Source organism: Haliotis asinina, chromosome 1 (assembly GCF_037392515.1).
Source record: "Haliotis asinina isolate JCU_RB_2024 chromosome 1, JCU_Hal_asi_v2, whole genome shotgun sequence".
NCBI lineage: Eukaryota > Metazoa > Mollusca > Gastropoda > Lepetellida > Haliotidae > Haliotis > Haliotis asinina.
The window spans coordinates 99,237,615-99,250,056 of NC_090280.1; the positions used below are offsets into that span (position 1 = coordinate 99,237,615).

General features: G+C 38.9%; 1 protein-coding gene across 2 annotated transcripts in view; it reads right to left on the reverse strand.

The window, feature by feature from the left end:
• Positions 1-12,442, reverse strand: part of LOC137256362 (leupaxin-like) — a 298,728-nt gene that overhangs the window by 243,136 nt on the left and 43,150 nt on the right. For both annotated transcript variants that reach the window (XM_067794158.1, XM_067794169.1), the window contains exon 2: positions 11,360-11,565. In XM_067794158.1, coding sequence (XP_067650259.1) covers positions 11,360-11,565 — 206 coding nt within the window. The remainder of the gene's footprint in view (positions 1-11,359; positions 11,566-12,442) is intronic.

A 12,442-nucleotide genomic window follows, 5' to 3' on the forward strand; every position in this document is an offset into this window, starting at 1 on the left:
AAAAGGAGCCCCTGTGAGAGGGAAATTCAGCGAACCTGACTTGCTTTATTGAGAGCTTAGCATTGCAGGGAGGGACAAGGCAGTAGGGAACATATCATGACAAGACACCAACCTCATGACTAACGAGGGCTACCTGACGTCACAACAAGTATTCGCCACAAATATAGCAATATCCCCGGCCACTAAAGAACAAAGAAATAACATTGACCTTGAAAATAAGGTCATAGTCACCAAAACTGACTGGTGTGTGTGTATACCTCCAATGTAGGCTGTCACCAAATTTGAAGATATTGGGTACAATAGTTCATGAGCTATCGTGTTACCATGAATCAGGACGGATGGATGTACAGACACCGTTGAATACATAGTCCCTCCCCGCTCAGCGTTGCGGCGGGTGACAAAAAACACATGTTCTACAAGGAACAGAAGCCTATTTATAGGCATCACTCCTAAGTAATTATTGAGTATGTATGGCTTATAGTCAGCAAGGCCCCATATAACTACAATCATCATTAGTACAACAATGTGTACTCATGCATGTCAGCAGCAAAACTAAAAGTGATATTTTCTGCTATTCTCCTCAGTATTTTGAACAAACTTTCCCATGTAACCCTGGTAAATAGCCTATGCTCCCTACCGGAAACAACTCAATTTATTCATGTTTAAGAAAGTACTATTTCTTTAAGAGGAAAGAAACTTGCTCACACAGAGGTCATGGCAAACATGCTATAATTCCTTTCACAAAAGTTGACACTTTTTTATAGATGGAAGAGAAAACAGTCCAAAGGCATGGTTCTTCAGAGAGAGCAGAGGTAACGATAAGCTGTGTGTGCAGGTAAAATATGTATAGAAAATTTCCCATTTCTCACTGAAAAATACTTCTTGCATACCAACTATGCATTGAAAATGTTAAATAAGAAAAAAGTTTAAATCTTATACACGGAATATATTTATCAAATTTGTTTGCGTAATGAAAAAGATACTGATTAAATTTTTGAAGGGCACTGGAAGTGGAAAGCTTAAGAAAAGCCAGATTTATGGATGTCAACTTCTTTGTTGTGGATAACATGATATTTCAGAGCATATGCTTGGCTCCTTCATCAGACATTGATTGTTACAAGTTGCTATGTTAGTATAGCCCTTTCCACAAATGAGTGCTTCATGCCGTTCTCATGTATCCCCTTTGTGGTGGCGCTAGGTGTCGTCTGCCATTAAGTGGCTGCAAATTGAAATTGATGTTTGACACCTGGAACTTGCTGCTATTTTACGAAAATATGCCTAACTGCAAAACACTCGCTGAAAGTTATGAAATAATTTCAGTTTTCAAAATGATTGATTTTGAGAAGGTAATTGCAGTGTCAAATTCATCTAATATTATTTGAAAGATGACTAAAAATTGGTTATTAATAAAGTATCCTTAATCATGACTATTTTGAAAATGTTGTCACAGTAAATCTGTCAGTTCGTTTTATGTATAACTGATCCTACTTTTGACATAACTCTACTTTCATTTTACGATTATTTCTGCAACCGCGGAATCCTGGAGGGAATGAAGAATGTACAAATAGCCAGAGAAATCTATGTAGATGGATGGAATCACTCTGTACTATCCACAAACTGACCCTGCTTGTATTCTCCTGATCTGAGAATGAAGATCATCGTGGAGTTTGGGTGTCACATGTTAATCGGATCAATGGTCACCCATCTGATATCAATGTGGTATGTATTCACCAAGATAACAGTGGCGCAGTAGGTTATCCCACCTGATAATTACATATATTGAAATCAAACGTTAGATATTTTGTTATATTCATTCATTCAGTACAGTGTTGTATAGTAGGGTAAAGTTATGCAACAAAGAGTTGCATATATCTTTACTTAAAATTTACAATATTTGATTGATTTATCCTAATTACATAATCACTTTACCCTTCACGTATCGTTACCGTACACAGCTGTAAAGAATTACTTATTGTCAGTACTTCAGTGTTTAACAGGATTGAAAAAGTTTTGTTGAAAATGTGGTAACCCATTGTAGTTAGTGGAGTGGCTAAAACAAAATGTAATTATTTATATAATTTTTTTCAGATATGCTCAACTCATTTTTAGATCTCAGTAAACAAAATCATGATCCAGTCTTACAGCTGGGGTATGAAAGGAAGGCTAGTGTACTTTCAGTTTAATGTAATGGACAATACATTCCTACTAGTGATGTATTAAATGTACAGCTTTTGTGACAATTATGTTAGTATCTTCATGAATTAAAGAGTTTCTACTAGTGGAGCACCAAAATGGGTCATCATGTAAAAGGACACATCTCAAATAATTTCAGGTATGGAGGCACCTCAAATTCTGAATCTTGCATGCATGCCCAGTACATACTTTGACATACTATTTTCAGTGTTTCCCTTCAATTGTTAGCACTGCCATTCATTACACACCTTGAACTTTCATAAATGGTGATTTACAGGTTCATGAAAAGACAATAAATACATAAGTTTACAACAATACAAAACATTTTGAAACTCCTCCTTTTCCCAAAATGGTGGTGAGCTTTCAGACTACTGAAAGCTTCTAGAAAATGTGTGTATGCTTTTTTTGGTTTATCTGATTATCTGACTGAAAATGTGGCAAAAGAAATGCAGCACAATAAAAACAAGGCGACAAAGTCATCACTATCCAGTGCAATGGCAAAAAAACTATTCAAGAATATGAATGCTACAAGTTATGATTACGTCAAATGATTTGGCATGTATATAGCAAAATGGAAGGAGAGTATTGAAAGCTTTTTAAATACTGCTTGAGGAATGATTACTACCATCAGTTTCAGTAAAAGTCAAACTTCTTGCAATGGAAATGCCCAAAATACTTTAGTCAAAATTCCAAAACTACCAAAAGGTACCAGTGCACCACTAGACCTATCTCTGTGCCTCGTTTGGTGAAGAAACTTTGAACTGTTTTAAAGTTATGCTCCGGAAAAGAGCACTACTGACAATTTCAGTCAAAGTCAAACCTGTTGACAGGGGACCATAAAAATATTTTATCTAGGAACCCCAAACTACCAAAAGGCACCAGTTCACCACCAGACCTATATGTATGTGCCAAGTTTGGTGAAGAAACAATGAGTGGTTTCAAACTTCTGTTGCTGAAAAAAAACCCTGAATGGGGAGTGTACTAAGGCCATGTTTATAACAAAAAAATGTGAAAAGCCTTGGCTATGTTTAACACTGAAACTCCATGTAATTATTAACCAATTTCATGGCTCAAGGGCAAGCAATGGGAATACCTCAGATTGTCTTTCGCAAGGGAGCAGTCACTACAAGCAATACAAACAGTACAAACCATACTTAACTGATTGTATTGTCTAACGGTAAATGTCAATTAATTTAGTGCAAACATGCATATTTTACCTTATCCCGACTCATACTAATTGCTTATCTCATCTCATATTTGAATACTTGTAGAAAATCAAGTGCTTGTGTTCCCCTCCAACTGAAAACAACCACATGTCACCCCTACATATTCCAAGCTGAGCATATGCCGTGGATGCACATGACACATGACCAGAAACTTAGTACATAGACACGAAAATACTGGGACTCAAACTGGTCAGACTTTCTGGAAGACCTTATTCATCACAAAAATCATGAAGAATAGATACTGTAAACCAACTATATTCTGCGACCTACTAATTATTGTGAAAACTGCGAGTGACACTCAATCGCAGTTAAAAATCACGCAGTAATAAGTACGAAAAATAGGAATCATACTGCCACTCATAGAACATCCGAGTAACATGGTGACTTCTCGTTTGTCATCTAGTTCTACAATGTCCACTTCTTTAGAACCACAAGTACGATGTCTTCATGTACCAAACGGAGCTTTCGCTGATATCCAGTCCTAACATCTTGCTGAAATGTTTTGCTGCTTTGGAATTTCCATTTTTTGTGGCATACTTGGCAATCTTCGCTCTGGTCATGGGGGAAATGGCATTGTTCTCTCGCTTTCTTTTGACTCCATGTTTTGTAATCGCCTTGTCTAGTGTCTTCTGACATGCAGCAATGATAGTTTCATTTACTGCAGCCATTCTTGCCGCCTTTTCAGGTGTCTCGGCCTTGTAAGGGTCGGGGAGACACAAGTTTTCACCTCGCTTTATAATGGTAAGATACTTCAACATTGTGAATGAACTTCGATGTTACGTGTGATCTTTAAATACAATTTTACAAACTCAAATTCATGACACTGAGTAACTGAGCTCAGCAGTATTATCAGGTTTGTGTTTATAACGATCCCGGGTGTCATCGGTGCCTTTGAGTCAAAGAAAACACGATGGACAAGATTACGTTTGATCTCTGTTTATTTAGGGGTCGTTTCAAAACAACCACTCGCAAAATTAAATCTCGCAGTCATGGCTGAGTAGCATGCTTCACAGTAAATTGCAGTCGCAGAAATAAGTTGGTTTACAGTATACCAATCTGGTGAACACAATATCACTCCTGTCTATCTTCCACAGATACAGTATGCAGAAAGCCTATAACCACAGTGTTACAAGTGTGTATTTTCTGTGTATTAATTAAGTAATAATTGTTATTGGGTCACAACATCTAGTGTTTTGAATAATAATTTTCGTTTCAATAGCTGGTCAACACTTATAGGATTCTGGTTTTCCGGAATTTATCTGCTCCTAGTTTTCTATGTGTTTACTTCCGGGAGACTTATTCGAGAGCATTCTACAGTATTGACAATTGTCGTAAGTGCCCGAACTTTCAGGAAATGACTGTATATATATAAAAAGGCTGGTTGCCGTGTTGTGGGGGACACTCATTCATATTCACTGGAGTTACATCATCGTCATCATCTGCATCCGTCAACACCTTATCTACATCATCCGCGGTCAGACCGATCGCTGTGTTTACATTCTGCATAGTTGATTCTCTCTCGCACTAAGACTTTGGTGAGTTTAAAGTCTTATACTTTGTGACCCATTGCATTAGATTTTGTCTCACCTGTATTGAATTTGTAATCAGCATTGTGAAATTGACTTGTGACCTTGTATAACTTGCTCTCTTTAATAATGATAATAATAGTCGCAGTGGCTGAGCAGGTTAGGCAGCTGACTTTGTGTGCTGGTGATTAGGTGCCTGACTCTGAGGGTGCGGGTTCGAATCCCGGATGGGACTCAACCAAAAATAGTACTAGAATTCGTACTTTAGTGAGAAAGTGAAATCCAAAATATGACATACGTTGCATTTATGACTTGTCTTTGTTCTGTTTTGCTGGTTCACAAGGGGATTTCTTAGATCATTTGTCACGATAAATTCTTAACTGTAACAAAATTGGGGGCTCGTCCGAGATAGAATTCATTTGACATTTGAGACCATTTGTGAAAAATATTCCAAATTTCTGCAATTTTGCAACAAGGTAATTGTGGAACCAAGAAAATGGTGTTTGAACTTGAGAAGCTTGTATTGTCCCCTGACTCTGAGACAATGATTTATTGCAAATTTCTTCCCATCTCAAACTTGAGGCTAAACCAGCCATGAGTAAATTTCAGATTTTGAAAATTGTGTCAAATCATTATATTGACAAAATCTCATATATGCGAAGGTCCCTTCTTTACACAGAAACACTAGAAGTTATGCCTCAAAGGGACTGGACTCACGGTTCTGTTCCCAAGAACATTTTATCAGAAAGGTCAAGACTAATATGAAAACACTCAACTATGGCTACATACTGAAGACAGAGAAGTTCAGAATTCTCCACCTTCTACAGATGAAGCAGATGATAAGACAGAACAACTTTCTGGCAAGCATAGATTTATCAGATGCATATCTGCATATGCCAGTCCATCCAGGGTGCAGGAAGTATCTAACATTCTGTTCAACCATCAAAAATACCAGTGGAGTGATCTACAGTTTGACATTTTCATGGCTCGTGGTTATTCACGTTGGCAACCAAGTCCAACTTCTTGCACAACAGAGTAATTAGATGCACCATTTGCCTTGACAACGACATAAATCACTTCAATAAGCCATTATACTCAAACGCTTATAAAGATTTCTAACCTCGTTCCCCGACCAGCAGGACACATCACCTACTACATTATCACCAATGGCGCATGATGAAGTCAAAGGTCAGAACAGGAACTTTCTGAGTGAGTCAAGCTTCAAGCTGCATATGAATGTAGACACGTCTCTACAGGGTTGGGGAGCACACCTTGACACACATGTAACCTTGGTCTGAGGTCTCCAAAACATAAGCTACTTCACGTCAATCACCAAGGTTAGACAGTTATCTGAGCCATTAACCACTCAATCCCTCAAATTTCAAGTCGGCCATTGATGACCTGGACAACCAACTCATCCATCTAGCAGGCAGTCCAGTTCTAAAACTCCCAGATAGGTCAAACCTTCGCACTTACCCTCACATGAGGCAGAAGCATCTTCCATCTGCACACACGGAACTTATCAGGAAGTAGTTGACCAGGCACAGCTATTCCAGCAAATCTACCAGAAGCCTGTATGATGATAAGTGGGTGAGTCTTGACCAGTTTGCCAGAAGGAAGGGGATTCCGGCAGACATACAACCTCAGAACCTCAAAGAATGGCTCAGTCTTAGCACCCATCTGCTGTGCCATCACATTACTCCAAGAGACAGACATCCATTCTGTAGATCTCAGATTCAATGAAAGATCCCAATGCAACAGCGTATCTTAGTCTCCATGTGGAACTTATTTTAAAAAATCAGTCAGATCGACAATTTTGCATCCCACCACTATCTTCAATACTTGACAGTGAAGATAAAGAAGACTTAATTAACACTGCGTCTGGTCAGCGCCATATGCATCTATCTATGCAGAACGAGCACCAGGCTTCTGAACTCTTCATCCAGCTCATGAGAGATGTCACAGCTGAAGTATCCAAAACAAATATACCCCACTGGATGAGACAAAAAGCACCCACATCTTGCCAGGAGTTGGTCTGTACAAAGGGGTGTAACCACTGATGCAAGGGCAAACAGTTCTCACTTCCATGCACTAGTGTGAGAGCCACATTGACTCAGCTATGTTTTCAAGATGTTTAACCAGTATTTTTCTGAAAACATCGTTCAGTAGGGTATTGATGGCATGCAAAAGGCAATAACACTTGCCAGAAAAGTCAAAATATTATTTATCCACTGCGCATGCACAAAATGAAATTATTTTATTTTCCTCAATTTTAGCCATCAAGCTAACGGCATTGTTTGCTAATAGGTCTGCACTGCCAATGTGCTTTAAGACTACCTATCTGACCTACAGAAATTTTCTTGCAATGTCCATTTTCAATGAAGGTTAGAGCTCAGATCTAAAGCACATATAAGAGTCAAAAAACTGCCAAAATTCTTGTTGCAGTTGCTCCCAGTGGTTCAAGATATTAAACACATTGGATACATGATAAGAAATCTGTAACTGTCAAAAATATTTAACAAACATTGGTTCCTGTCACTGATTTAAATATGCTGACCATGCACAGTTCAAACACGTGTCTAGACATTACTGAGAGTGAACCATGGATTATTAAGCAGCCAGGCTGGTTACATGGAAGACGTTTTCATGCCTCCTCCGTCAACAGTATGTGATGATGTCATCACAGTTCTCGAACACATTCTGACTGCAAAGGATGATCCTGGCTCCTCTACATTAAACATTAATAATATAAGGGGAAGGTGGTCCTTTTTCACAGCACTATAGACACAAGACTATACACTATGCATAACAACAGTCAGACATAAAAGTTTTGCATCTACACCATATATGGCCAGAACCGATATGGAACTCCTTTATAAAAGATCTTTTCCAGGCAGTCAGTAGTCCGTTTTAATTTAAGTTTGTGTAAAAGCTGCAAACTGTCAAAACAGTTCTTTGGACGGTTCTAACAATATAAGCCATAAGACTTGAAGGAGACAACATTTATTTTCACAACCAAATGATAAACAAAATCGTCGTGAATTACTCATTATTTCAGGCAAACAAATCTGTCAGTGTAATAAACTTCACAAAAGTGTCATTCAAAAAGCATGTGTATATGACCTGTTACTCTTTTCATGCGTCTCAGGACATTCTGATCATTTTCAATGTTTGCCACATAAGCTCCATGCTTTTCTGGAGGGATCCCAAAATTCCAGGCTTTTTCAAGCCTGTGAGAGCCTTGTCAAACATGCTGATGCCAAATATGAAGATGAAGAAGAAGACGATGATGATGAGCCTTGTTGTTAAAGTGTTTGCTCTTCATGCTGTAGACCTGGGTTTGATTCCCCATATGGGTACACTGTGTAAAGCTCACTTGGGATGTCCCCGTGTGTTATTGTTGTAATATTGCTATAAAGTAGAATAAAACCTTACTCACTCACTCACTCTGCTGTGCAGCCTAAGCAAGACCATAACTTATGAATGGTACAAATCGTGGTTTTGACATCATAATTGATAATGTGCATCAAACCTATGAAGATTTGGGTTAGTAACCCAAGCTTGTTTTAACAGGTGACTTACAGTACCATATAGTCAGACGTGTTGACTTATTTGACACGTCACCATTTCCCAAATGCACAGATCGATGCTCATGAGGTTGACCAATGGTCTAGACTTAATTACTTAGAGACAGCTGCCATAGAGTTGGAATATTGCTGAGTGTGGTGTTAACAACCAGCACATTAATCACTTCATCTACTGATACGCAACATATATCAGTCATTAAGTACACACACATTCCTGGTGTCCCCACAGTGATATTGCCAGAATATTGCAACAAGCAGCTTGAAAATACACTCACAAACATGATAATGTTAAAGTCTACCAGCTACCCCAGGACGATACCTAATTCTGTGAACAGTGCAAAAGGAAATCTAAGTTGGTAGTTTTCACAGGGGTAAGTGAACTACTTGACATTAAAGAACAGACCTCTACAAATCATGCTTCTGTCAGCAGCCTGTGCCTACACACTTGAAAGTCCACCAGCCACAACATGTATTTTAGCTGTATTTACATTCCATCTTAGTCAGAACAAGACTAGACTCAGGCCAAGGACAAAAATCAGAATCAGTCAGTCATAGGTGTGGCCAAAATGCAGAAGACTGCATTGTCTACACTAGCTGGAGAGTTACCTCTACAGATGGTGTAACATACCCTCTGCTGAGACTAGGGTGGGCTTTTCATATAAACTGAGAAACAAATAAAGGATCACAGGAAAATTTAAGCATTTCTTTATTATTTTCCAGTTTTCATCACCAAAGCACTATTCAAAGTTGGTTATGAAAACTGGAAAATAGTACAGGAACATTTGAATTTTCCTGTGATCCTTTACTTCTTTCTCCAAGTACAGGTCATAGAAAGTAATCTCTGTTTATTAAACATTGATCATGTATGAGCTGTATATTGTGTGGGTAACTTGATACTTCATTAGGGGCAGTACGGTAGCCTAGTTATTAGTAATTGAGGATACATATATAGCACACACATCCATTAACTAGTGCTCGCTCAAGGTGCTGCTATTTGTTTCCCTTGATCATTGGACGTCAATCTTAACATAACATCATATTATCAACCATACAATCCCAGGGTAGGATACAGCTCTTGTTGACACTAGGCGTACCAAGTTTATTGTGACTCTCTCATCCAGAGGGTGGATTTACACTACGTCCGATTTTCTCTCTGTTGCGTCCAAAAAAACGCAAGCAGTAATCTTTTCATTTAGACAATACATAACATGCGAATTTTGCATGCGTTTCAATCCAATGCGACTTAGATAGGTGGACCTCCTATTTTTGACACATCACAAATGAATTCCATGAGGAATTCCCCTGATGATGTCACTCCAAGAAGGTATTTCCCCAACACGTGGGCAATCAGGTAAGGTTATTTTATCATATTTCGATAAAAAGACAATTTCAACTGCAGAGAAATTGTGTTTTTGATGAGATATTATCTATCATGTGTTTCTGCGCATGTCTGTATATATCATATTATAATATTACGAATATTTGATAATTATTTCATCGTTACAACAAACAGAATGGCAGGAAAAAGAGATGCTAGGATCGCACCTAGTGTATTGGAAAAAACGCAATCTGTAACTCGTCCAAGTTTACTACTCGCCGCCGTGCCCACAACTAGGTGTTTACACGTATTCATGTGGTCGCAATATGCTCATATACCAATGGAACCATGGGTTCTTTTAAATGCTCAGGGTTGTGTACTGTATACTAGTTGTGTGACAACACAGAAAGAATCTGCACACATGGTGACTTCAAAGTTTTCACACCAAATCTCAGATGGGCTCAATTCCAACACCTCAACTTTGCTGGATCACTAGTCTGGCACTTTAGCCAGCTCACCCACCGCACCCCTGATGGTTAAAACGTTATGTCATGATGACCTGGGTATAAACAGTAAGGGTACAGACTATCCCGGAAGTTGTTTATCTCACTACATTACTAGACTGTTACTCTCATATTCCACTTCCTAGGTCCACATTCACATAAAACTCCCCTAAACATCCACAGATATAGCGTGAGGTATTATCAGATCTTGTGCCCAGAATAACTCAACATGGCACCAGTTCATATGACTCTCTTGGAAGCACTGATGCTAGATGCATTACATTATTAAAATACCACTGGCAAACACACACTCTAGGGTCAACAGAACTGCTGGGCTAGGGAGAATATATCTAAGACTGACTTACAGCTGGCAGATTTCGGTGAGGTTATTCCTGGAGTTAGGGATGTGTTGGGAGCTATTTCAGTACTTAACACCCACCTGCAGTTTTCTGTGTTTACATGAATGAGTGTTCCTCTTTTCCCTTGCTGCGAACTACTGGAGACTTAGTCAACTATTGTGGGGCTTGGTAGTGATTCTTAGAACCTGCTATCCACAGTCAACATTAGGATGTATTTGTTTGATGCTTAACACTACAATCAGCACTATTCCTGTGACATCATGCCAGAGTGTAAATACTGTCAGAATCAAACCACTGATTGATATCATGAACAGATTCTTCACACAAAATACTTAGTCACTGAGCAATCCTCATGTAGTGTAGAAACTGAATGTCCGAACCATAATTCAGAAACCATAATGTCCGAACTAATATGGTTTCACTTCATCATGAACTCTACTAGTTTCCCTTAATCATCAGTTTTACTAGCCTTCAACATTAACTCTATACTAGTCTTCCTTCATCATACAAGCTCTACTAGCCTCCTTCAAGGCTTCAAGAGCTCTATCAAGTAGTGAGTGAGTTAATATTTATTGTCACATGGGCTATACTCTATCAAGTAAATGAATAGGTAACTTGGACTACATACAACATACAACTGTCCTCACCTGATCATGACCTCGGGGTGGTGGCAGACTATCCAAGACCTCGACCGGTGGTGGTGGTGGTAGTGGGGGAGTGGAACTCCTAGAGTCTCGGCTAGAGGCAGAACTGTCCCTGTTGGTATTGGTGATCACCTGCGCTGGAGGGTTGATCTGGTGCTGGTAGGTGGATATGTTCTGTGTTGTGGACTGCAGGTCAGCCAATAGGGCATCTACAACAGAGAAAACAGCAGGGTTGTACAGGCTGGTTGACTAAAGCACAGGTAATAGGGCATCTACAACATATAACAAAATAGGGTTGTACAGGCTGGTTGACTCGTGTAAATGAAATACTGAAATATGTATTTGAAATGAAACATTATTGTAAAACGACATTCTGAAGAGCTTTTGTCATTAAGAACAGAATTCCATGTGATGAGGAAATGTGTCATTATATGAACTGAAATCCAAAATGAACTATCAATATTGAATTATTCTGACTCACTTCCTTCAGATAACTATAAGATCAGCATCAACTGATAACATCATCATGCAGCACTTCAACATCAATAGTTCATCACTGGATTGTTTTCTAGCCTTCCTTCATCACAAGCTCTAATAGCCTCCCTTCATCCATAATGGCTCCACTTGCATCACTTTCTTAAGAGCTCTAATTGTTTTCTTTATCGACAAGAACCACTTTATCAGCAATAACTAGCCTTCCTTACATCTCTATTAGCCTCCATTACAAAAGAGCTCTCTGCATCAAGAGGATCTCTCTAAGCTTTACTTCATCAACAAGAACACTACCAGCTTCTCTTCTTCATCATCATTAACAACAACAACAACAACACCACCACTTTCAGCCTCCTGTCAGCAACATCTTTACAAGTAACACTCTCGGAATAGGAGCTCTGCTGGTGAGCATGAGTTGCTTGCAAGTTCAAAGAACTGACCCAAATGTGTATCAGGTGACCTTTCTGTCATCAGTCTCAGGTCAAGATTTTCATAGTCTCAAACAGTCTATCTCCAAGACCACTGAGTATAAATTAAATGTGAGTCCTACTCAAGTCTACAATGATTTATCAAGTCTGGATTGAGTGAGCTCTA